This window comes from Oryza sativa, chromosome 11, assembly GCF_034140825.1.
Source record: "Oryza sativa Japonica Group chromosome 11, ASM3414082v1".
Classification (NCBI taxonomy): domain Eukaryota; kingdom Viridiplantae; phylum Streptophyta; class Magnoliopsida; order Poales; family Poaceae; genus Oryza; species Oryza sativa.
The window spans coordinates 30,426,831-30,452,049 of record NC_089045.1 but is presented as its reverse complement, the minus strand read 5'-3'; the positions used below and the strand labels follow the sequence as shown (position 1 = coordinate 30,452,049).

General features: G+C 43.8%; 3 protein-coding genes and 1 long non-coding RNA gene across 5 annotated transcripts; 1 reads left to right on the top strand and 3 right to left on the bottom strand.

Moving 5' to 3' along the window:
• Positions 1–556: 556 nt before the first annotated feature.
• LOC4351177 (probable beta-D-xylosidase 2) lies at positions 557–3,649 on the bottom strand. The gene is made up of 4 exons (XM_015760896.3): positions 3,084–3,649; positions 2,026–2,995; positions 1,475–1,819; positions 557–1,392 (listed from the first exon to the last, which is right to left on the bottom strand). Exons 1-4 carry the CDS (start codon positions 3,597–3,599, stop codon positions 773–775), a joined length of 2,451 nt encoding a protein of 816 aa, XP_015616382.1. The 5' UTR covers positions 3,600–3,649; the 3' UTR covers positions 557–772.
• A 5,549-nt stretch (positions 3,650–9,198) lies between these two features.
• Positions 9,199–12,814, bottom strand: LOC9272295 (ATP-citrate synthase alpha chain protein 2-like). Its single transcript, NM_001423576.1, has 11 exons — positions 12,547–12,814; positions 11,518–11,694; positions 11,185–11,427; positions 11,019–11,070; positions 10,793–10,907; positions 10,637–10,718; positions 10,349–10,444; positions 10,154–10,255; positions 9,954–10,070; positions 9,720–9,836; positions 9,199–9,534 (listed from the first exon to the last, which is right to left on the bottom strand). The coding sequence occupies exons 1-11, from the start codon at positions 12,643–12,645 to the stop codon at positions 9,463–9,465; spliced, it is 1,272 nt and encodes a 423-aa protein (NP_001410505.1). The 5' UTR covers positions 12,646–12,814; the 3' UTR covers positions 9,199–9,462.
• Positions 12,815–13,569: 755 nt separating this feature from the next.
• Positions 13,570–14,947, bottom strand: LOC136354122 (uncharacterized). Its single transcript, XR_010737893.1, has 2 exons — positions 14,359–14,947; positions 13,570–14,163 (listed from the first exon to the last, which is right to left on the bottom strand). It is a non-coding gene; the product is annotated as an uncharacterized lncRNA (long non-coding RNA).
• Positions 14,948–17,472: 2,525 nt separating this feature from the next.
• On the top strand, positions 17,473–25,206 carry LOC4351174 (importin beta-like SAD2 homolog). 2 transcript variants are annotated; one of them, XM_015759604.3, is made up of 21 exons: positions 17,473–17,719; positions 18,269–18,441; positions 18,540–18,710; positions 19,102–19,212; positions 19,301–19,378; positions 19,923–20,113; positions 20,179–20,239; positions 20,413–20,487; positions 20,582–20,659; positions 20,746–20,808; positions 20,878–20,961; positions 21,338–21,498; positions 21,666–21,705; positions 21,787–21,927; positions 22,067–22,186; positions 22,286–22,504; positions 23,220–23,393; positions 23,495–24,176; positions 24,275–24,480; positions 24,582–24,717; positions 24,812–25,206. In XM_015759604.3, the coding sequence occupies exons 1-21, from the start codon at positions 17,539–17,541 to the stop codon at positions 24,970–24,972; spliced, it is 3,306 nt and encodes a 1,101-aa protein (XP_015615090.1). In that variant the 5' UTR covers positions 17,473–17,538; the 3' UTR covers positions 24,973–25,206. The 2 variants fall into 2 exon arrangements, with proteins under 2 accessions (XP_015615090.1, XP_015615089.1); XM_015759603.3 differs by having other exon boundaries at positions 24,570–24,717.
• The last annotated feature ends 13 nt before the right edge of the window (positions 25,207–25,219 follow it).

Sequence of the window (25,219 nt, the reverse complement as noted above, 5' to 3'; positions counted from 1 at the left end):
GAACGAACGCAGCCTTAGTTTCAGAACTGAAGAACTAGTTCCAGAAAGATCCATGCAAAGCTTTCATAAAAAAATATACTTTCAGAAAATTTTCATAAAGGGACTGAGCATGAGAAAATATAACTTTCAGGAAATTTTCACGAAGGGACTGAACGACTGAACATGCATGGTTCAAGAAAGATGTAAGCAGGTATGGCACTGCTTTGATGAAAAAACGAAGGGCTGAAAAATAAACTTCGATAAAACAATCTTAAAATCGGCTTAAAATTTAAGGTTGAAAATTCAAATTTTGACTGATAAGTATAAACATAAGCGAAAAGATGAGAGATTGGTAACATCAAAGTCATAGAAAAGATAGGTACATTCAGCATACTGAATAATATTGGAGCCTAGAAAAGACAGTTACATTCAGCATGCTGACGGGGAAAGACACCGATGGGTCGCCGTTCTCGATGCGGACGGTGCTGACGCCGGACGGCACGACGTACGGTGACATGATACGCAGGAGAGCTTAATTATAGTTGGTAAATCACATACGTGTCAAGAACAGAAGATATGAAACTGCTAAACTTTTCAACTTCTATGACCATATATGTTCCAATTGTAACATGGAAGCCTAAACATATTGACACTTAACACTCCAATTTTGGAGTACGATTCTAAACGTATGACAGTATATGGCAGTTTAGAGGAAAAAAGAACTTAAAAACAAATACCTCATTGCCTAAAAGAATCTAAACAGACACCTGAATATATATTTAATTAAGATTGTCTAAATAGCGAAGTCGATCTTGACTGGGAAAGACACCGACGAGTCGACGTTCTCGACGAGGATGGTGCTGACGCCGGACGGCACGACGGTGTAGGCCGTCTTCTCGACGATGCCGAACGCCTTGCACACGTTGAGCTCGAAGCTCACGCTTACCGTGCTCCACGCCGGGACGAACACGCTCTTGAACGCCACCACCTGCTTCATCGGCGCGTCGTCCACCTCCGCCGGCGGCTTGCTGAACACGATCACCGGGTGGCTGCCGCCCGTGTCGCCGCCGTTGGTGACGCTCACGTTGAAGCTGACGGTCTCGGTGCACACGTGGCCGTTCACGTTGATCGCCGGGCATGCCGGTGCGGTTGACACGCCGGACTTGTAGCTGAGCTTCTTGCAGTGGCCGCCGGCGACGGGGACGATGAGGGCGGTGCCGTTGGTGCCCATCTCGTAGAGGAACTTGGTGTAGCTGAGGCCGTAGCCGAACGGGTAGAGCACGTCCGGGCCGTCGTAGAACTTGTATGTCCTTCCAGGGTAGCCGTGCTTCGCCACCGGCCGGAGATCCATGGATGTCATGGGCAGCTGGTAGATGTACTTGTTCTTGAACCATGTCAATGGCAGCCTCCCACCTGTTCAATCAAAGAACATTTGATTTTGAGATTTGATGTGTCAAAAGAATAAAATAATGATGTGATTTGCATTCTGAATTACTTGGATTGTGTTTTCCAAAGATGACATCTGCAATGGCATTGCCTCCTTCACCACCAGGGTACCCAGCCCAGAGGATGGCGCCGATCTTGGGGTTGTTCTGCGCGAAGGAGACGTCGATGCCACCTCCTGACAAGATGACAAGGATGATCGGGTTCGGCGACGCCTTGGCGACACGGATGATCTCCTCTGTCTGGTTCTTGGGCAGGAGAATGTCCTCCCTGTCGTTGCCCTCCCTCTCAATGTTGAGGTTTAGGCCTCCGAAGTAGATGGTAGTGTTGGCGCGATGCGAAAACCTCACATACTTGCTTACACCTTGGCGCGGCGTCACGTATCGGCACGGAGGACCTGCATTTCAAAGTAGTATTCAGTAACATTTTTCTGTAATTGATTGAGCCATTGTCGGATCATGAACAGTAGTAACATCAAGGTTTGTCAAGCATTTCAACAATGAAAAAAAAAGTATCAATCAATAATGTTCAGTAACATGATGCCATTGTCGGACCATGAACAGTAACATAAGTGAGAATTTTTGCATTTGACGACCTACGTACCTGTGTAGTCTCCATCCATGATCTTCTCAGGGGCCTGGACATGAGGGCCACGGACATTGACGAAGCCAACCTTGTTGGCGTCGAGCGGCAGCAGCTTGTTGTCGTTCTTGAGGAGGACGATGCCCTGGCGTGCGCCGTCAAGGGCGAGGGTCTTGTGTTGGTCGGTGCAGATGTCCTGCCTGCCGAGGGAGGAGTACTGGGCGATGTCGTCGAAGTAGCCGAGCCTCATGAGCGTCATGTACTGGTTGGTGAGGGCGTTGTCAATGTCGGACTCCCTCATCTTGCCCTTGTTGACGGCCTCCATGCCGTAGGTGGTGAGGAAGTCCATGAGCGGGTGGCCGTCGGTGTCGTTCTTCCAGCTCTCGCCGCAGTCGAGGTCGAGGCCAGCCTTGAGCGCGGCGGCGCTGGCCTCGGCGCCGGTGTAGCCGAGCCAGGTGGCGTTGTCGGTCATGACGCGGACGGCGTCGCAGTCGGAGACGATGTAGCCGTGGAGGCCCCAGTCGCGGCGGATGGTCTGCGACAGGAGGCGCGCGTCGGCGCACGCCGGGATGCCGTTGACGCGGTTGTACGAGCACATGACGCTGCTCACGTCGCCGTCGCGGACGCACATCTCGAATGGCCGCTGGAACGTCTCCACCATGTCGCGCTCATCGACGCGCGCGTCGAACTCGAACCGCGTGTGGTTGTGCCAGTCGTCGAGGTCGTAGGCGGCGTAGTGCTTGCAGCACGCCGACGTCTTGAGCGGCCGCGTGTTAGGGTCGCCGCCGGCGGCGACCGCCTCGTGCCCGGGGATGTCCTGCATGCCGCGGACGAAGTTGACGGCGTAGCGGCCGACGACGTACGGGTCCTCGCCGGGCGTCTCCAGAGCTCTCCCCCACCTCGGGTCGCGCACCACGTTGATGTTGGGGCTCCAGTACGTCAGCCCTCCCTTCCCCATGTTGTACATCGCCCTCGCCTCCGTCGACACAGCCTACAAATTTGAACAAAATTCATATAGATTTGTATGATCTATAGATTGAAATGAAGAGATGATCGATGAATTGTAAATTGTAACCAACCTGGCCGATGGATTTCCAGAGGGTCTCGTTGAAGGAGGCGGCGCTGTTGATGACGTTGGCGAAGACGGTGGCGTTGTAGACGGCGGAGACGCCGGAGTGGAGGTGCGGCGTGGCGAGGTCGTCGAACTTGGTGGTGGGGCCGGTGCTGGAGAGGCCATGCAGCGCCTCCGACCACCACCTGTACGCCGGCAGGCCGATGCGGGCAGCGCCGTCGGTCCAGTCGCCGAGGGCGCCGACCTTCTCCTCCACGGTCATCCGGCCGATGAGGTCGCGGACACGGTCGGCGTACGGCAGCGACGCGTCGCAGTAGCGGAACTCCGTCATGTTCAGGCCCAGGCCGGCGAACCTCGTCGCGTCGCACACCTTGGTGTACACCTTGGCGGCGATGCCGCCGACGGCAGTGTCGGCCGGCGAGGCGCGCGTGGAGGTCGCGGTGGACAATAGAGAGGAGGCGGCTATGGCGAAGAAGAAGAGTATGAGGAGGTGCAGATGGGATGGAGAAGAAGAGGAGGCCATTCTCGCTGATCTACTCTACGTACGTGGTGTTTCGGTGGATTGAGAGAATGATTTTTTTTTCATGCAAAATGGACGTACGTATATATAGAAGAGATGGTATGAGAATAGATTAGATAGGATAAACATACCGTGAAACAAACACAACAATCTAAACAACAGAAAAAATATGGTTGTTTATCGATGTAACGTGAAAGGATAACATATCGGTTAGGCCGCTGTGGGCTTTTACTTCTCTCGGGCCAGATTGGACTGTAGTCGTGTGTAGTGTAGTACCTACCTACGCGCCAGCGTGCCGCATAGCTTGGAGACTGTGGAGAAGGTTTTTTTTTTTTGAGAAAGGAGGTGGTTGCGTGTTGCATCTTGAGTTCGACGCCGCTGCACCTTGAAGAGAGAGGAAGGGGAAAAGAAAAGGTAGAGGATAAAGAAATTTGCTGTGACATGGAGGTCTCACTAGTTTTATTATTTTTTTAATTAGTATAGTAATCCGCACAGATTGCATCTTCTCTTACATAATAGATATTTTCTTATTTACTATTAAAATAACAATATAATTTTAAAATTTACACTAAATTTACAAAAACTACTGATGTGTAATATTCATATTGTATTTGTATATACGTATAGTTATCAGTTATTTTTAATATCGAAGTTTAGTTATTTATAAATTGTATTTCTATATGGACTTTAGACTTATCTTCCAATATTTTTATTTTTTTTAATTCTAAATTTCTATTATTTATAAATTTTATTCCTATATTTCTTATTTTAAATTTAGAATTTCAGTTATTTGACTTATTTCTCAATTATACTCCTATATGGCCTCTAGACTCCTCTTCTAATATTTCTTATTTTTTAATTTCAGATTTTCGTTACTTGTGAATTATATTTCTATATAGACTCTAGGCTCTTCTTTCCATATTCTTTTTTTGAAAAAAAAATTGAATTTTTATTATTTCTAATTGTATTTTTATGCGGACTCTAAACTCATCTTTCAACATTATTTATTTTTTAATTTATAATTTCAGTTACTTCTAAATTGTATACCTATATGGACTCTAGTATTTTCTTTCAACATTTTATTGAATTTCGAATTTTAGTCCTATATGGACTCTATGCTCTTCTTCTAATATTCCTTATTTTCTTAATTCCGAATTTTAGATATTTATAAATTATATTTCTATATGCACTCTATACTCTTCTTTCAATATTCCTTTTTTAATTTTGAATTTTAGTTATTTCTAAATTATATTTATACTAGAAAAATGCCCGTGCGTTGCAATGGGTAAATGCTATTTTAATTTTATTATTGTTATACCGTTTAGTTAGGGTAAAATTCACAGTGAAAACTCGATTGGATATTTTTTTAGAAAATCATAAGCTGCAATTAGTAGTCCATATTTCATCTCAAGTTAGCATGAGAGATTTTTCAAAACATTTCTTGTACGCTCCTTTTATACTTCCAAAAGGAAACAAACTTAAAATCCAACTCAAACACGGATCTGTAATTCAAAAAATGAACGAAATTAGAAACCGACTCAAATACGGATGACGTACCAAAACACTGGCAAAAACATCTTCAATTTTTATAATAGTAGAGATATGGACTATAACATCTACTTTTAATTACGAATTTCCATTAATCCTAAATTGTATACATGTATATGAACTTTTAGTCTCCTCTTCCAATATTCCTTATTTATTAATTCCTAATTTCAGATATTTTTAAACTGTATTTCTATATGGACTCTGTTTTTCTTTTTCTCCGATTAATATGAGAATTTCTAGGCCGTGAGAACGAACGTGGAGGTTTCTTTTTCTATTACTTTAATAAATTACTATATATTACGGTAGTACCACCTAAATAGATCTTACGGTAGTACCACCTAAAATAAAGACCATATCAACATGCCATAAAGCATAAAACCATCGAAGGAGGTAAATTGACTCGGTTTTAACAGTTAAGAGAGCCTCTACACCTGCTTTTATACGACAACAAAGGGAGGGGGTACGAATGAAACTAGTGTTTGAAGTTGAGGGAGACAAAATTGACTTTTTCTTAACTAATCATCAGATTGTAGGAGCCCAACCTTTCATATGTCGTAAAGCCCAATCTTGTACATTACCTAAGGGCAATTTGGTCCTATAATGATTTTTGGCAGTTATTTCAGACAAGCGCAAATGCACAAGGCGTGCCGGAATTCAATTGTAGACGTCTATGTGTCTACTCTTGCTTACCTTCTGGAACTTGGTTGGAAAAAGAAAAACATTTTCTCTATCTAATGGAAATGACATGAAAGGCTTTTACGTTTTTTATTAAGAAAATAACTTCGTATCATTGAGAATCGAACGATGTTGTGCTTTGTTTTTTATGCTGTTCATGCCTATTGGATGATAGTAACATGCATGTTTATACTTTTTATATGATACATAACATTGGTGTGGCAGAAAGTTCTGTTCATACATATATATATATATATATATATAACGATTGTCATAAGAAACTTTAGTCGCTCTTCCGGAATCCGGGAACTGTACTAGCTACTCACTTCCATAACCTTGAGCATGCATGTATTATAGCTACCAATATAATCCAACAGCTTCATTGTGTATGATTTTATTAGATTCCATAATTTGATAGCTTACCCATATAGAAAGGTTTTTGCCCATTTTAGATATTAGTTAATACCTCTGACTATGAGCTATTGGAGCAAAACTAAATGTAGAGTTATATGGCCGTACTGAAACATGTGCCCATAGGGCTGATTTTCTTATAGAAGAGGGAGGAGGTGGCTATGGCGAAGGGTATGAGGAGGAGGTGTAGATGGGAAGGAGAAGAAGAGGACGCTTGCTGATCGATATAGCTACTGTTTTGGTGAACGAATAGAATGATTTTTTTCATGCAAAATGGACGTACCTATAGGAGAGATGGTATAAGAATGGATAAGAACAGACATAAAAATCTAAACAACAGAAAAAACTATGGTTGTTTGTTGCTGTGGATAACAGAATAATATAAGTATTAACATTTCGTATCGATTTGGTTGGGTCGCTGTGGGCTTTTACTCCTCTCGGACCAGATTGGGCTGTAGTCGTGTGTAGTACCTACAAGAATAAGTTCATCTGAGGTCCCTTAACTTTACACCGAATCCGATTTTTATCCTTCAACCCAAAACCAGATACAACCCGTCCTTCAACTGTCAAAACCGGTGCAAAAGAGGTCCCTCGGCGGGTTAGAAGGCAGTTTTGGCTAGCGTGACTCCTACGTGGCTAGTTTGACTAGATCTTCGTCCCACGTGGCATCGACGTGGCGCTTACGTGACAATTCTATCTCAGAAAAATAATAAAACCCGTGGGCCCACATCTCAGTTACACAAAAAAAATTAAGAAAGGTGGGGCCCAGCCCCACCTGTCCTTCACACTCTCCTCTCCTCCTTACTCTCTCTCCCCATCTCCCCTCTCTTCATCTCTCTCCCCTCTCCTCTCCTCTTCCGATGGTGAGGACGCCCGCCGGCGAGAGCAGCGAGCTGGAGGGGGCGGCGAGACTGGTGCCCACCGGCGAGAGCAGCGAGCTGGAGGAGGAAGCTGGGGCAATAAAAGGGGGTCGGCGACGGCGGTGGGAACAGATCGACCCGGGTGGCGGCAGGTCCCCCCGGAGCAGCGCCGACGATCGAGATCCGGCAGTGGTGCTCGGGAGAAGGGCAGTGGCAGGCAAGGAGAAGGGACGGCGTGCAGCGATGGCCGCCGGAGGAGGAGATGCGGCCCTGTGGGGAGGCGTGGCGGTGGCAGCCAGAGGTGGAGGCCTATCATGATTTTTGGCGGTTATTTCAGACAAGCGCAAACACACAAGGCATGCCGGAATTTAATTGTAAACATCTCGATGTCTCCTCTTGCTTACCTTCCATAACTCGGTTGGAAAAAGAAAAGCCTTTTCTCTATCTAATGAAAATGACATGAAAGGATTTTGCCTTTTTTATTAAGAAAATAACTTCACATCATTGAGAATCGAACGATGCTGCGCTTTGTTTTTTACGCTGTTCATGCCTATTGGACGATAGTAACATGCATGTTTACACTTTTTATATATAAGCTATTAAATTATTGAAACTAAAATCATACACAATGAAACTGTTGGATTACATTGGTAGCTATGAATACATGCATGCTCAAGGTCGGTAATGGAAAATGCATGCTCAAAGTTGGAAATGGAAGTGAGTATAGTAGGGTATAGTAGTTCAGTTTCCGGATTCTGGAAGAGCGACTAAAGTTTCTTATGACAATCGTTATATGTATGTATGAACCGTACTTGCTTGCACACCTCTATATATATATATATATATATATATATATATATATATATATATAAATATAAAGATTATTGCCCATTTTAGATATAAGTTGTTACCTATGACTATGACTATGTGCTATTGGAACAAAACTGCAGGGAGAGTTATATGGCAGTACTAAAACACACATGCCCATAATCTGGTTGATTTTCTTAGACATAAATATAGTTGATTGATTGATTTAGAGAATAATCTATATTCGCTTAATTGGTAATCATACGATAATTTTATGTTTAAAAGGATAGCGGTTGGATATATTTGATTTTCTTAGACATAAATATAGTTGATTGATTGATTTAGAGAATAATCTATATTCGCTTAATGGGTAATCATACGATAATTTTATGTTTAAAAGGATAGCGGTTGGATATATTGGATTTTCTTACTTTATAATTACTGTAAAACTAGAATGGTAGAAACAGCACTGCCAAACAATGTTTACTGTAAGGACATGATGTTAATTTACTCCCCAGCTAAATAACTGTTTTGCCGATAATGATTAAGAGATTACTGCAAAACAATTATATATATTTAGTTTACTCCACAGTTAATTACATATATTTTTATAAAAAATAATATTTCTTGAACTATATTTGTAAACACGATCTTGATTTTAGACGGTTCACAAAACCGATGGAATCTCGGTTTGTGAAAACCGGTCGATATTAGCCGGACATGATGTTAATTTACTCCCCAGTTAAATAACTGTTTTCCCGATAATGATTAAGAGATTATTGCAAAACAATTATATATATTTAGTTTACTCCACAGTTAATTACATATATTTTTATACAAAATAATATTTTTGAACTATATTTGTAAACATGATCTTGATTTTAGACGGTTCACAAAACCGATGAAATCTCGGTTTGTGAAAACCGGTCGATATTAACCGATCTTGGTTGTGAAAATTTTCGTATGGTATTCACTGAAAGTCGCCGGTTTTTACCGGTTTTCGATTGGATTTTGGTAAACTTGTGAGGAGCGGTTTTTACTTCGAAATCGAAAAATTAAAACCTATTTTAGCAAACAATCTACCATTTGCAATAGTTTATTGCCAGAAACAACAAAAAGATACTACCAAGTTTTTCAGCACAAAAATGCTGTTGTTTGAACTCTTCTGTCGTGACCATCGTCTACTTGTTGCTGAGCATGATGACAAGATTCAGATCCTGTAAAATGCATGTGCAGTACCATGGCTTAAACTTGAACCAAAACCAGGGGCTAAACTTAATCAGGAACACATCTCAATGTGAGATGAAATACAGCGCGATTGCATTGCAACAATATCACAATCAAGAAGAGAACAAATCAGGAAACGCTACTCTCACTTTTATTGCATCGCAGTAGTAGTTTCAGTACATCAATAACCTATCCAGATCTCGTCCAAGTATAACATGTATCAAGAAACAAATCAGCCATCTGCAGAGAACTACTGCAACTACACCACACTCTCATCCATGTCGCACCCATCACGCATTCAGCATCTTGCCTGCAGATCCCAGAACTTGCATCTTCATTTATGCTGCGGCCATAACGCATTCAATTGCTTGCTTGCAGATTCCAGTCATCGTCGCTTCTGGCCCATACACCTGCAGTGATGGGTTGTTCAAACAGAAATCAGCTCATCCGTGTTGTGTGAGGGGATGGTCAGGATAGTGATTCAGAACCACCAACAACAAACTGATAGGTTTGCCCATTTGCATTTATGAACTTCAGATATAACAGGTCTTGCATAGCAAAGAGAGAGGTGCAGTAGGAGACAGTAGATCCGTACCTCAATCGGGACGCCGAGTTCTGCGCCAAGCTTGCGCATTTTAGCCAGCCCAGTTTGGTAATTTGGACCACCACGTCGGACATAGATGTGCATCCTTGCAGCCTTCAACTTGGATTCCTGAAAGCAAGTTTCAGATTCAGTTGACAGTCAATCAATCAGATGAACATGTGGAACTGGTGATAAGTTTTAGAGAACATTGGCCACAATTCTAGATTTAGGGGTCAGCATAGCTACCTTCTCTCTTAAGGCCCGAATGATGCCGCTAAATGTGGCCCCGACGTCGGTGAAGTTAGCTATACCCCCTCCAATGAGAAGAGCTCTCTTGCGGCCATCAGGATCAGCAGTCGCACACTGCATTGAATGTTATCATTAACAAATTGACATAACAAGGGAGTGGAGAGAAATGTGGTTATGGTTATATCTTGAGTGCTTACATCAAGTACTACTCTAGCATACTGCAGAACCTCCTCCTCATTGGGAGCACCGCTATACTCTGCATAGTTTCCTAATTCTGAAGCATATCCCAAATCTCCGACCTGGTAAATAAGAAAAAAAAAAGTTAATTTCATGACAGTAGCATGAAATCCCTGAACAGCTAAGTTAAAACAAGGGAGGAACTCAAAGCTTACTGTATCAGCATATATGACACTGGCACCACCTCCAGCAACCATTGTCCAGATGCGCCCCTTTGGGTTCAAAACGGTGAACTTCAGAGATGCACTTGTCTGAAAGAATAAGGACATCATATCACATTTAGAAAATAATTCAAAAAAACATATAGTACTGAGCCAGACTGCCAGCACTCCTATCTGAATTCATGTGCAAACCTACTGATGATATTATACAGGCAACTCATACTTAAATAAGATTGGGGAGGAGGCTTGAAATGTGAAACGTGTAATTTGAGATGTGGATACCTTCTCATCCAAGTCATGGATAAAGCCTTCTGTAGAACTGAGAACTCTACCGAATGGTAGTGGGAATTCGATATTTCCCCACCTGAACAGTGACAAGAAATGCTTAATAAAATATTCGCACAGAGGCATGTATGCTAGAGAAGCAATGGGACTTACTTCTTGAAGTTTTTGAAAGCTGCTGTGTCATCTAATTCTCCTCTCATGTCCAGAGGATACGGCTCTCCATTCACGATGGTAAATGGGTTCATCTCGAGAAATGAGAAATCTAAGTCTGTAATGGGAGCATATTGTTATGGATACATGATAGACCAATACGTTTATTACATTTACAACTAAAACATTACAACAAATGAAAAGTGAATTCTATATGCATCTTTAATACCTTGGAAAACAGCAAAGACTCCTTTAATGAAATCACCAATTTTTCCACGTGCCTGATGTCGAAATGTACAGTTCAATTATTATAAGCATGTGACAAATGGAAGTACTCCTCAAATGAAATCAACTGAACAAGGTACAATGGCAAATAATTTTAACAGTACAAATACCTCCAATGGAAGGGTAGCAATCAAGGGAGCACATGCATCAGGTGTCATTGGCTTCTCAGTGGGAAGAAAAATTGTCTTAACCTTGTCCCAGTTCTCCTCAATTTCTATTCCTCCACATTCCGAGAAGCTAATGGTGCTGCCCAGCCTCTCCGAGACAATAGAAAGGTAGTATTCTTGATCATGGGGTACAAATGGCTCCACAATGAAGGTGGTGATTGGAGCCTTGCAGCCACCCATCTCGACCTGAATAGCCACAATAGGACAGAACAACTTAATTTATCAAGCGAACAGAGAATAAGTCAGATTTTAAAGGCGATAGCAAAATTGAACTACCTCAACTCCCAGCCTCTCCTTCACAAACTCCTTGACTTGAGCAATATCTAGGTTGAGGGCCACAAGTCCGCTCTTGCCACGCTTCCCGAACAGCATGTCGGGCTTCACGACCAACTTCATGGTTGACAGCCATGGCTGCTGGTTTACCAGCTCTGTGAAGTCCGTCGATTGTGTAACCTTTTTACAAATCCCAGAATCAGCCAAACCGATATTTTTAACTTCAAACAAAAATATGCTATGTCAAACGAGAACCGTAATTACGATTAATTTCACACATAGTACAGTTTGTATAATTCAAAATCAGTCAGTTTAAAATGTATGAAGGCTCCCTAGTGACCCCAAATGTGTGAATGTAACAAAAGGAAATATCTGCTTGTACGTAGTCCATGTACTGTTATTTATTTCAGAGGAAATCACTTTGCATCAGGACAACATTCAAGTGTCAACATCATAACCAGTTCACCACCATACGGACACCAGTAACGAGAGTTAACTAACAATTTACACATAGAAAAAAACAAAAACAATGCTGCAAGACAAAGCTCCAGATCTAACAAAGGAATTGATGCTTTTGCACTATATGGAGTATCACCTAATACTACTGCAAGTACCAAACTGCAAGCAACCATAAGTCGTACTAGTTCAAGCCATAACTCGCATACAGAACCAAGAACATTTCCATTCTAAAATTAAAATCCTGTAAGTGAGCCCATCCACAATGCCCAACAGCAGAAAAATTGCATCTTCATACGACTTGTAGCCAGATCCCCATTTCATACTATCATCTTAAAGCATCGCATTTTACCCTAAACAGAGAACTATTTTGTCATGAATTCACAGATGCCAATGCCTCATTGAGTAATGAATAGCGAACAAAAAAAAAGAAAAACCAGATCTTTACACGCAACCAGGCCAAATCACGCGGGCCCAAATCAGGCCAAAAATGAAAAAACGCCAAACCAGCCAGGGATCACCGGAAACAAAAGCTAAAACTTTGAGATCAAGAAGAAGAAGAAGAAAGAATCGAACCTGGGCGGAGAGGATCTGGAGGTCGATACCGGCGAGGCGCTTGAGGTGCTCCTTGAGGAGGCGCTTGGAGTCGTACTCCCGGATCTTCTTGCGCGCCATGGCTTGGTTAGCTGCTGCCGCGAGAGGCGCGTGGGTTCTTGAGGAGGGTTCAGCAAACCAACTGCAAAGGTAGGTAGGTAGGCGGAGTGAACGAAGCCACCGAGATGAAGGTGGTGGTGGTGTGTGCACGTTGCGTCTTTGGGAGGAATGGAATGAATATAAAGAAGATGACTCGCTGTGTTCTAGATTGGATCTACTAAGTAAGCAACCTGCAGCATCAGTGTAGAAAAGAAGCATTAATTAATTGACTAAACTACTGCTAATTGTGATATGCATCCTCCTGAATTAATTGTCTACTGAAGATATTGTGATTTGCACACCCTGTATGAGGATGAGACCATGTTTATGACCAGCTGGTCTGGAGCTAACTACACCAATCGGACCAGATACATTGTGCTGTGCGAGAATTAATGGTTTCTGCCTTCGGTTTCCTTTTCCATCTTTTGGTGTTTCTTGGTTTGACAGTGGATGGATTAATTACGTTATTAAGGAGAACAACACACCAGACAGACTAGTGACTAGTGATTAGACTGTTGAACCGGTGTTTGTTTGTTTGGTTTGGTTCTGGAAAGGTTGTTTTGCAAGAGAAGCGAGAGGGAGAGTTTGGTGTTCGGTGAGTAGATGGCAGTTGCACAATCTGCCTGCTTGCTGGTAGCCTTGTTGTGCTCCAGTTAGGTAGCAGGTAGATGTGATGACTTCTTTTCTCTTGTGTTGCTGTTGGTCCTCTGCTCTACTGCAGTGTTCAGTTTTGTTTTTCTGGGGAATAAGTTCATCCGAGGTCCCTTAACTTGTCAACGAATCCGATTTTCGTCCTTGAACCCTAAAACCAGATATAACGGGTCCCTCAACTATCAAAACCGGTACAGATAAGGTCCTCCGGCGGTTTAGAGGGCGGTTTTGGCTGGTGTGGCGCTTACATGGCAATTCGATCCAGAAAAATAATTAAATTAGTGGGCCCCACATGTCAGTTAAAAAAAAGTGGGACCCACGTGGGCCCCACATGTCATCCTCACTGCTCCCTTCTTCCTGCTATCCTCTCTCTCTTCTTTCCTACGATGTGGACTAGGGCGGCGGGCGGAGTGGGGCGACGGTGGCTGGAGCGGCGGCGCACGAAGCCAGCGGGACAACCGCTCACCGGTGGCCACTTCGATGATCTCCAGCCCCTCTACCTGCTTCGGCGGCTGACCTCGTCGAGTACTTGCCCGGCCTTGGCGTCGCCGGTATCCGGTCCGACGACAGGCGCGTCACGGACCTTCAATGGTGTCGTGTGCTGAGCATGGAAAACGAGGCGCGTGGGGTGACCTCGTCGACTGCCTCTGGCTCAGACCACACATCTGGACCTACCGCACCGTCGACGAGGCCTCCGACCACTGGCTGCGGATGTACGGCCACCTCATCAGGTACGGCGAGGACGGTAGCAGCCTCGTCAGGGTGATGAATCTGCACTCCGACGCCGCAGTAGCCGCCGCCGAAATCCGGTGGTTCGTAAGTGTGTAGATCGAACATTTGTTTGTCATGCTGCAACAGTGTGATGTGAGCGAACATTTTGGCACTGAATTTTGTTCAAATTTCAACGGGATTTACTGAGGGAAATAATGGATTGTATCGTGAGTAGAATTGTAGAAATAGAATCGAACAGCAACTGCAGCAAGCAGTTTCCAATCCCTGTGAAGTCGTGGAGAGGGGAGAAGGAGAAAATGGCGACGTGCTCACCGTTCGCTTCCGGAAGCTGGCGGCCGACCAGATAAAGGGCGCTCGACGCCGATGACGCCCTCCTCCACGGCGCCGCTTGCGTCCCGACGCCCTGCTCCTGCGCCACTGCCGCCAGTCACTAGTCACTACCGCTTGCGCCCTAGGGCCCCACGCGCCGCCGATGCCCTCCTTGACGCCGCCGCCGCTTGCACCCTGTGGCCCTGCGCGCCGCCACCGCACTGCTCCCGCGCCGCCGACGCCCAATCGCCGCATCGGTGGCCCGGTGCCCTCCTCAAACCCGTCGCCATCGGTGTCGTCGTCTTCGACAGCGGCGGCGGGGAAGCAGGTGGAGAGAAGCGGGAGCTCGCCCGCCACCGCCCATAGTGAGGACGCTGTCGAGGTCGGTGAGCAGCGCGGAGGACGGTGGAAACGGTGGCGGGGGCCGCGATGGTGAGGTGTGCGTCCTTCTCCTAGCGGAGGACGCCGTTCCTTTCTCGCCGGTCGCCTCCTGCGCATGCGCGCGCTCCTTTCCTCCCTCCGGCCGGCGCTCGTGCGCCGCTTCTTATCTCTGCCAGCGAGAGGAGGGAGGAGAGGGGAGAGAGATGAAGACGACGAGAGATGGGGAGAGATCAGGAGAAAGAAGATGAGGGGTGAGAATGACTCGTGGGGCCCACGTGGATCCCACTATTTTTATTAATTTGTATATGAAACTGATATGTGGGCCCTAAGGGTTTTTTTTTTCGAATTGCCACGTAAGCACCACGTCAATGCCACGTCAGATGAAGACCGAGTCAAATTTGCCACGTAGGCGCCACGTCAGCCAAAAACACCATCTAAACCGCCAAAGGACCTTATGTGTACCGGTTTTGATAGTTGGGGGACCCGTTATATCTGGTTTTAGGTTGACGAAAATCGAATTCGTTGACAAGTTAAGGGACCTTATATGAACTTATTCCTTTTTCTGGCCACACATCCTACCAAAAAGGAATAAGTTCATCTGAGGTCCCTTAACTAGTCAACGAATCCAATTTTCGTCCCTCGAATGGAAAACTAGACACAACGGGTTCCTCACCTATCAAAACCGGCTCAGATTAGGTCCCTCGGCGGTTTTGAGGGTGGTTTTGGCTGACGTGGCGCCTACGTGGCTAATTTGACTAGGTCTTCGTCTGACGTGGCATTGACGTGGCGCTTACGTGGCAATTTGATCCAAAAAATAATAAAACCTGTGGGACCCACATGTCAGTTTCATACACAAATTAATAAAAAAAATGGTGGGGCCCACGTGGGCCCCACATGTCATCCTCACCCCTTTTCTTCCTCCTCTCTCCCCATCTCCCCTCTTTCTCCTCACTGACCGGTGGAGTGGGGCGGCGGCGACCAGAGGTCGGTGGAGCGGGGTGGCCGGACCGGAGCAGGGCGGACGCGGGTGGAGCGGCGGCGGCCGGTGGAGCGGGGCGGCCGGATCGGAGCAAGGAGGCTGCCCGGCCGCTCCGCCCGTGATGCCCAGCCGGACGGCACGACCCCTCCTCGCTCGGTAGTCGCACGCACCGCCTCCCTCCTCGCCCGGCCACCTCCGCCGACGTCCTCAATGGTCACATCCGGGTTGGAGCTGCCCTTCGTCGCCCGGTCGCCGAGCGCCGCTTCTCCTCGCCCGGCCGCCGCGCGCCACCTCTCCTCGCTGGGCTGCCGAGCACCGCCTCCCTCCTAACCGGGCCGAGCGCCGCCTCCCTCCTCGCCCGGCCGCCGCGCGTCGCCTCTCCTCGCCCGGCCGCCGTGCGCCGCCTCCCTCCTCGTCGGGCCACCGAGCACCTCCTCCCTCCTCGCTGGGCCGCCGCGCGTCGTCTCCCTCGCCCGGACGCCGCGCGCCGCCTCTCCTCGCCCGGCCGCCGAGCGCCACCTCCCTCCTCGGCGGGCCGCTGAGCGCCGCCTCCCTCCTCGCCCGGCCGCCGCGTGTCGCCTCTCCTCGCCCGGCCGCCGCGCACCGCCTCTCCTCGCCGGGCCGCCGAGCGTGCCTCCCTCCTCGCCGGGCCGCCGTGCGCCGCCTCCCTCCTCTCCCGGCCGCCGCGAGCTGCCATCCCTCACCCGGACACCGCCCGCTGCCTCGGGGATGGGAGAAGGGAGAGAGAGGGGAGATGGGGAGAGAGGAGGAAGAAAAGGGGTGAGAATGACATGTGGGGCCCACGTGGGCCCCACCATTTTTTTTATTAATTTGTGTATGAAACTGACATGTGGGTCCCACGGGTTTTATTATTTTTTGGATCAAATTGCCACGTAAGCGCCACGTCAATGCCACGTTAGACAAAGACCTAGTCAAATTAGCCACGTAGGCGCCACGTCAGCCAAAACCACCCTCAAAACCGCCGAGGGACCTAATCTGAGCCGGTTTTGATAGTTAAGGGACCCGTTGTATCTGGTTTTCCATTCGAGGGATGAAAATCGGATTCGTTGACAAGTTAAGGGACCTCAGATGAAATTATTCCTACCAAAAACCGGCGAAATCGCGATGATATGGGCCCAAAAAAATGTGGCACTCTGGGCCTGTGATTGTTCAGACAGTAGGTATGGGCTTAAATATTTGGGCTGCTCCCGGTTAGTATTTGGGCCTGATTTATATACGAGCAGAATCTGCAAACACATTCTATATTTTAAACTGGATTTTTATAGTATATTTCATATAGCTACAACTATTTTTTGTCAAAAAAAAACTATCATTTTGTTACAACGTTAGCTCAACATTTTCCAGAGAACTACAAAAATATCGTATGATTTCATAAACAAAAAATACAACTCTACTTGAATGATAAATTTGCACTTACATATCATATACACGTCATAAAACTTATAGGAAGATAAAATTATAGTTTCCTAATAAAATCTTTGGTAATGCTGCAGCTTTGGGGAAATACCAGTTAAAGCTATAGTGATAATTCTGAAAAGAAAATAATTGTAGTTTTGTATGATTATTAGTGTGTAATCCAGCATGTAAATATTGTACTAATAATTGAGTGCATAGTGGGGATTGATTGCTCCACCACTCTTGGCTGGATCCTTCTTCCATGGCATCTGATCTGGCGCCAATGTTTCCCGCCAAATTCCTTTCCTTTCCATTCCCTCCAACTCAACCCCATTCTCTCTGGAGTCTTGCTGGTCAAAAAATATCCTCAAAAAAGGAAAAGAAAAAAGAACTAGGGTTTACGCTCCATGGAGGTCGAAGCCCAGACCTCGGCCGCCGCGGCGGCGGCCGGCGACGAGCTCCGGTCGCTCCTCTCCGCCACCCTGAGCCCCGACAAGGCGGCGGTGGACGCCGCCACGGAAGGGCTCTCCAGGATCGCCGCCGCCTCCGACCCCCGCTTCCCCATCTCCCTCCTCGCCGTCGCCGCAGGTACCCGCCCCTTTATCTTTGTAGCTGTGCTGGTGGAGTTTCCATGCCAAGTGCTTACCTTGTTCGATTTCTGCGGAAGCTTGTGGATTTTTTTGCTTCTGCTGGGGAATTTGAGCAGTGGTAGTCTGGATTGTAGTAATTTACTAATTTGTGGCGTGCTAACAGCCTAACACTGTCCCTTAAGAGTGGAACTCCGTGCAAATATGAACGCTTTTTGGACAAATTGCTTATGTATGTTTGATGTTTGTCTGGCTATTTTAAATTGCCACACGCAGCACCCAGAATCCAATTCATGATTTTGCTAAACTGCAGTTAGCAAGTGCCGGAGACTATTTATGTGCATGTAGAAACATAATTTGGGAAATGGTTGGTGCTCTGTCCATGGAGATGAATATATTGATGTTCTTGTTTTGTTTTGAGATATTGTACAGAAAAATGGAAATGTCATACCAGTATTTAGTTGTGAATGAAAGTATATGTGTTCTTTTTGAGCAATCAATGCTCAGGCAGGCAGCCCACCTGACCCTTATAATTGAATTGTGCTTATAGCTGATGGGGACCAAGGAACAAAAGTTGCTGCAGCAACATACTTGAAGAATTACACACGCCGAAATATTGACTGGGGGTTGTCATCACCTGAGCTTTATAAAGAGTTCCGTGATCGGCTCGCCCAGGCGTTGCTTCAAGTGGAACCTTTCCTTCTTCGAGTATTGATTGAAGTTGTATGTCTCATTTCTACTTAATTTCTCTGCAACTAAATTCCTCACTACCAAGCCTTTTTTGGGTGTTATCTTACATCCTTATGGTTTGCATCAAACAGTTCCGCCAAGTCATAGAAAAAGATTTTGTCAAGGAAAATTTGTGGCCTGAACTTGTCCCCCAGTTGAAGCAAGTGATCCACAGCAGCAATATAATAAGTCCAGGCCAGCATCCTGAATGGAATACTATCAACGCACTCAGAGTACTTCAATCTGTTGTTAGGCCCTTCCAGGTATATCTCATGGACTAATATTTCATATGCTGTATACCCTTGTCGCATGTTTTTGAAAATCAAATCCTTCACTCGCAGATTTTAGTTTTTCTAAGCGTGAACATTTTATTTTAACTTCATTTTATTCCCTTTTTTTTTTTTGTTAAAGGACTCCTGTCTCTAGCTTGTCCATACAAGACATAACTCTGTTGATATTTGTGGAATTGTCTGTTCTAATTGCATAATACTTGTTGTACACATTTCAGCTTACAAGGGAGTAAATAGTATGCCTTAAAGCTTAAACTTACTGTACTCATTATAGAGTTTTAGCATTCCTGTATCAACAACTACTGCACATAAATATTTTAGTAGAACATATTTCTTATTTATTTCTAACTGTGTTATCTTACAGTACTTCTTGAACCCCAAAGTAGCAAAAGAGCCTGTTCCACCACAATTGGAGCAAATCGCATCTGAGATTCTTGTACCACTACAAGTGACATTCCATCACATTGCTGACAAGGTTTTGTGTTGCACTCTACTTTGCTCTAAATGTTGTACACATGCTGATCTTTCCTGAACTTTTTATGGTGTGTGGTTCTGTGCAATAGGTTCTGTTGTCACGAGATGAGACTAATCTGGAATACGAGCAACTCCTACTCATCACGAGCAAGTGCATGTATTTCACTGTAAGACATGGTTCCTTCCTTCTGTATTAAAAATACCATTATGACCATAACATACTATCAGCATACAGTAAAATGTAGAAACTGCTATTAATAAACCATGTGCTGTTTGCCTAATTATATTGAAGAGTGCCAATTAGCAACATCTGGGAAGGTTAAGAGAACGAAAGGCTGGGCTGAGACTGAGTATAATGTGTTTGAATAGAACCTAAGGCATTACTGTTCATGTTTATGTACTCCCTTCGTCCCAAAATATAAAGGATTTTGGGTGGATGGGACATATTCTAGTACTATGAATCTGGACATACTCCCTGTCCAGATTCGTAGTACTAGGATACGTCACATCGAACTAAAATCCCTTATATTTAGGGACAGAGGGAGTAAACAATTTAGGAATACAATACTGAGTTTGTTCTTTTGGTTCTCAAAATGCTGTACTTGAATTACTGGTATATTTACATTGTTTTAATTCCATAGCTTTCTAACGTTTTGGCATGCATGATTATTAACTTGCTATGAGGGATGCCTAATTGTCATACTCATGCAGGTTAGGTCATACATGCCATCTAGGGTAAAGCAGATTTTGCCTTCCTTTTGCAAAGACATGTTCCGCATACTAGAATCACTGGATTTCAACAGTCAATATGAAGATGGAGCTACAACAAGGCTCAAGACTGCAAAGAGATGCCTCATCATACTTTGCACACTTGTTACTCGTCACCGGAAACATGCTGACGAGTATGTACTTTAATGTTTATCATCATTCTTATCCTTTTAGAATACTAACCCTCCAGTTTTCTCAGCCAGATGGCACATATTGTCAACAGCGCAACCAGAATATCAAGTCAAAGCATTCATTTACATGTAAGTTCTGTCAGTGGTTTGTATAATCCTTTTATTTGTACAATGTGATGAAGCCCAAACATCATGAATCCGAACTGAAGCATGCTAGATTCTGAAGGTTGCGATGGTCATCAGTCATCATGATCATTTCCTAATTTATTTGACGAGATTCTGAGAGTGCTTAACGATTACAGAAACTCGACCCTCTCTCTGATCAGATCATTTCATTGTCATTTGATGTAATTTCTCGTGTTCTGGAGACAGGCCCTGTAAGTATTTACATTATGCAGTTGAACTGAACCAAAATCATGATTCACATTTTTTTATGTTTGAATTTGATGGGTCTGTGCTCCTTGGTTGCAGGGATGGCGACTTGTTTCACCACATTTTTCTTCACTTCTGGATTCAGCAATTTTTCCAGCTTTAGCATTAAACGGAAAGGTCAGCTCCCTGCCTTTTTCGATAGGAAACACATAAGTACTGTTTCAATATGTAATTTGTTTTGTTTAAACTTTATCTGTGTGCAGGATATAACAGAGTGGGAAGACGATACTGATGAGTACATGCGGAAAAATCTACCTTGTGAACTTGTACGTACATGAATCCATCACGCTAATTTTCTCTCTGGCTTTTGTGTTCACTGATATATTTGCTGGCAGGACGACATTTCAGGATGGGCTGAGGATTTATTCACAGCAAGAAAAAGTGCTATCAATTTACTTGGTGTTATAGCCCTATCGAAGGTTGTGCCTTTTTCCATAGTGGAATGGAACATAACAACAAGTTTAGATCCACCAGTATCTTTTAACATTGAATTGCTATATTAATAAACCCTTTGATAAACTGTTCCTTCATAATTCATAAATCATTATAAGGTAGTACAGCTTTTGACTAGCACTGGTAGAAGGATAACAATATTCTTTTTGTATTGAATTCCATTTGCAACTATCACAACCTGCAAGCATACATACTTAAAATGCTATTAACAACTGTATATTCAATCTACCTAGTTCACACATTTTCTATCTATCACCTAAACCTTTTCACTTATTGAATTGAAATAAAACGTTTAAAGATGTTCTACACTTCTACTCATGTATTAGCATTTTCTGGCTTCAGGGCCCACCAGTTGTATCTGCAGCTTCTAAGCGTAAGAAAGGTGATAAAAGTAAAGGAAAAGGAGAAAGGAGCTCCATTGGGGAGTTATTGGTTATACCATTCCTGTCAAAATTTCCTATACCTCCCCAAGGGGAAGATGTGTCATCAAAGGCAGTGCAGAAGTAAGATCATAATAATTACTTGTTTTAACCGAGAAAAAATGGTAGCAAAAAGTCTAGATATTTGTATCTCTCATGCTTACAAGTGAACTACAGCATATTCGTTTTGTTATTTTCCCATATTTCTATATAGTTGGAAGTTCACTTCATTTCACTGTCATTCATTCCAGTTATTTCGGTGTTCTAATGGCATTTGGGGGCCTCCAAGATGTAAGATTCAGAAGATGTATGTTTTGTGTTTTTTTTTTGGTTAGAATGAATACCAATGAATTTCAGTAACCCATTTTGCAGTTTCTGACTGAGAAGAAAGATCTGACAAATACAATCATTAGGAATCGTATTCTTCCACTGTATTCCCTGGATCCATGCAGTCCATATTTGATTTCTGCAGCAAACTGGATTATTGGACAGCTTGCGTTGTGCCTACCAGAGGTTACATTTTTTCCTTCATAATTTTATCATCCAGCCTTATGAAATAATAGGTGAAAACAAAAGGCTTCATTAATATGTACATTCCAATGTTCCATATGTTATATATTTGATTTTCCGACTGCTCTTTGCTTGGATGTAGGCCATGAGCACAAATATTTATCATTCATTAATGAAGGCATTGACGATGGAGGATTTTGATGAGTTGAGCTGTTATCCTGTCCGTGCTTCTGCTTCTGGTGCCATTACAGAACTCATTGAGGTAAGGGTTTATGTGATGTTGTCAATGGATTTCGCCTGCCACTTGGAAGTTGGAACTATGCTAGTATGCCACTGAGATATTTCTTTGTGCCTCATGCAGAATGGTTATGCTCCTCCTGATTGGCTTGTCCTTTTACAAGTGGTGATGAAAAGGATAAGCGTTGAAGATGAAAATGAGTCTACTCTTTTGTTTCAGCTTCTGGGCACAATAATCGAGTCTGGCCAAGAAAAAGTTATGCCTCACATTCCTGAAATTGTATCTAACATAGCCAATACCATAATGAAGCTATTGCCCCCTGTGCCAGATCCCTGGCCTCAGGTAATTGCACATCTGTATCCTCTCTTTGTCAATACGTTAGTGTTTTCTGTAAAAGGGAAAATAAACATTGCCATATATTTAACTGTACCATCAAATGTCATTTCCATTATTAATATTTTTGTTGTTTGTATTAGGGATTAGAATTTTACTATATTATTGCTTTGAGTGGTAGATGTCTTGAAAGGTAGGAACTGTTCCCAAATTTAGCAGATTTGGTAACTTACTGAGAGTGAAGCTCAATAAGTAGATTATGAGCCTTTCCGGGCTTCTTTCGTTATAACTATTAATTAATTATGACTTAAACCATCATGTGCAACCACTAGTGAACATTGAGCATTTGAGCACACATCTTTCAACATGCTCTCTGTTCAGGAGTGATGTTTTGGGCACAAACAGTATCCAACATGCACCTTTGACCTTTATTTTTTGTATAAATATCAAAATATGCTTGTGAAGAATCAGTATTTTCTCATGAAAAATCTAATGGTTTCATTTTGACATGACAAATATAAAAACTATTTGACACATCAGTGCTCAAAGTTACCAAAGTTAATAATGTTGACTATGACAATTTCTAAAATGTTGCATATTTTCAAACGGAGGGAGTACATGTGTTTTATAGCCCCTCTGCATTATATTTCAAGACTCCTATGTGTTCAATTCATATAGGAAAAATTCCCATCAAACCAGCAGATTTACATGTATATGCTTTTAGGCTGTTGAACGGGGTTTTGCTGCACTGGTATCGATGGCTCAAGCTTGGGAAAGCTCTGCACCAGATGAAAACAAGGACATTGAAATGAGGGTCTGGCAGTCAGGCCAGTTTGCTATGGCCCAAACATTTTCGCATGTGTTACAAAAGGCTTGGTTGCTACCAGTTGAGCAAATGGTATGCTACATTTGCTGTTTATTTTTTAGCAAAGATAAATGCTGTTTATTGAGGCATTCATGTGATGAAATCTGCTTGATTGCTGTTAACATTCATTCCAGGGGTTATCTGTTTGCTCTTCATTGCCACCTCTGTCGTGTGTAAATGATGCTTCTATTTTACTTGAGTTCATTATGAGGTCTATCACCTCTATGGAAGAAACTGCAAGTATGAAGGTGTTTGAGCTAGTAGCTATATGGGCTGACATAATTGCTTGTTGGGATTCTTGGGAGGAAATGGAGGATCAGGGAATTTTCAATACAATCAAAGAAGCTGTTAACTTCCATCAAAACTTTGATTCTAATGGTTTCTTCCTGAAAATACTCCCTTCCCGATCTGAAAATAGTTCACAAAGTTCAGTCATAAGTTGGGTTTCTAGTTTTATAACCAGGGCCATTGAAGCTTACCCATCTGCAACATGGAGGGCATGTTCATGCATGCATACACTGCTGCACACTCCTAATTTCTCTCATGGAGCAGAAGATACTAGAATGACTCTTGCTGTATCCTTTGCGCAAGCAGCATTCTCCCGTTTCAAGTCTGTATCTGACAGCCCTTCTGGGATATGGAAACCACTAATACTAGTCATTTCGTCATGCTACATATGCTACCCTGATGCTATTGAGCAAGTCTTACGCAAATATGACAGTAACGGTTATGCGATATGGGCATCTGCATTAGCACAAATCTCAAGTAGCTCTTTCAATCCTGGCTTGTCATCTGAATCCGAGATCAAACTAGCTGGTAACTACTTACTCATCATTTGAATGTTTAATCTTGTTCATATTTGGTCTGTCATCCTGTAAAGGTACATCCTGAATTTGTTTTCTGTTATTGTGCAGTGTTAACGTTAGCAACTGTGATTGAGCATCTTTTGGCCCTTTCTATGGGTGGCACCAAACTATTGCATGATTGCTGTGTATCATTGATGGAGTCTTGCATCCATCTGAAGGAAGTTCAAGAGGATGGGGATGATGGTGATGGTGCAGAAGATCTTGATGATGATGATGATGATGAAGAGGAGGAAGACACCGATGAAGATGATGAGGTAACTGAGAGCAGAATCATGATTTCTATCTGTTATATTTTCATTCCCAACCAAATTGCTTGAATATCACAAACAACATATATAATCAGGATTATAATCAGGATTCGGATGATGATGATGTACGAGAAGAGACAGAAGAGGAATTTCTTCAAAGATATGCAGCGGCTGCCGGTGGTGAATCAATTGAAATTGTTGAGGACGGTGACATTGATGATGAAACCCAAGACATTGAATTGGGTAAACCCGAATCATTTTCTCCATCTTAATCTTGCCTCAATAGTTCTCTTTTATACATATGTAACTTTACTTATGACTCGTGGAGCAAATGCAGGTTCCCTGGATGAAATGGATGTACAGCAGGTGGTTCTTTCGATGATGAAGATTCGTCCTGATCTCATTCGCGCTCAAACATTTCCGGATGGCCTAATGGAGAGAATGGCAGAAACGTTTCCTGAATATGAACAGCTGTTCCATGTTCATCGGCAAGCCTAGGCGATACCACAATAGACTAGTGTGCAGCCTTGTTATTTATTGTTTCTAGTTTCTTTTTTTTTTAAACTTGTCCGTGTGTTTATATATTTGTATGGAATGGTGGGCCGATTATTGTTGATGGTTGTGGCGATTATTTTGTGATTTGGATCGGACTAATCTGCCGGACATGATGTTTTAAGGAGTTCAAGGGCAGTACCATGAGCAGCACATGGGTTTGCTACTTGGTTCGTACAACTATACTTCACTT

Excerpts from the sequence above, each read along its gene's own strand:
- LOC4351177 (XM_015760896.3), bottom strand. The coding sequence starts at position 3,599 with ATGGCCTCCTCTTCTTCTCCATCCCATCTGCACCTCCTCATACTCTTC. Across the intron at positions 2,996-3,083 it reads TCTGGAAATCCATCGGCCAG|GCTGTGTCGACGGAGGCGAG; the intron begins GTTGGTTACAAT and ends TCAAATTTGTAG. Across the intron at positions 1,393-1,474 it reads CTTTGGAAAACACAATCCAA|GTGGGAGGCTGCCATTGACA; the intron begins GTAATTCAGAAT and ends TTGATTGAACAG.
- LOC9272295 (NM_001423576.1), bottom strand. The coding sequence starts at position 12,645 with ATGGCGCGCAAGAAGATCCGGGAGTACGACTCCAAGCGCCTCCTCAAG. Across the intron at positions 11,428-11,517 it reads AGGAGAGGCTGGGAGTTGAG|GTCGAGATGGGTGGCTGCAA; the intron begins GTAGTTCAATTT and ends GTGGCTATTCAG. Across the intron at positions 10,908-11,018 it reads AGTCTTTGCTGTTTTCCAAG|ACTTAGATTTCTCATTTCTC; the intron begins GTATTAAAGATG and ends CTCCCATTACAG.
- LOC4351174 (XM_015759603.3), top strand. The coding sequence starts at position 17,539 with ATGGAGGTCGAAGCCCAGACCTCGGCCGCCGCGGCGGCGGCCGGCGAC. Across the intron at positions 17,720-18,268 it reads CCTCCTCGCCGTCGCCGCAG|CTGATGGGGACCAAGGAACA; the intron begins GTACCCGCCCCT and ends TTGTGCTTATAG. Across the intron at positions 21,706-21,786 it reads CATTTGGGGGCCTCCAAGAT|TTTCTGACTGAGAAGAAAGA; the intron begins GTAAGATTCAGA and ends CCCATTTTGCAG.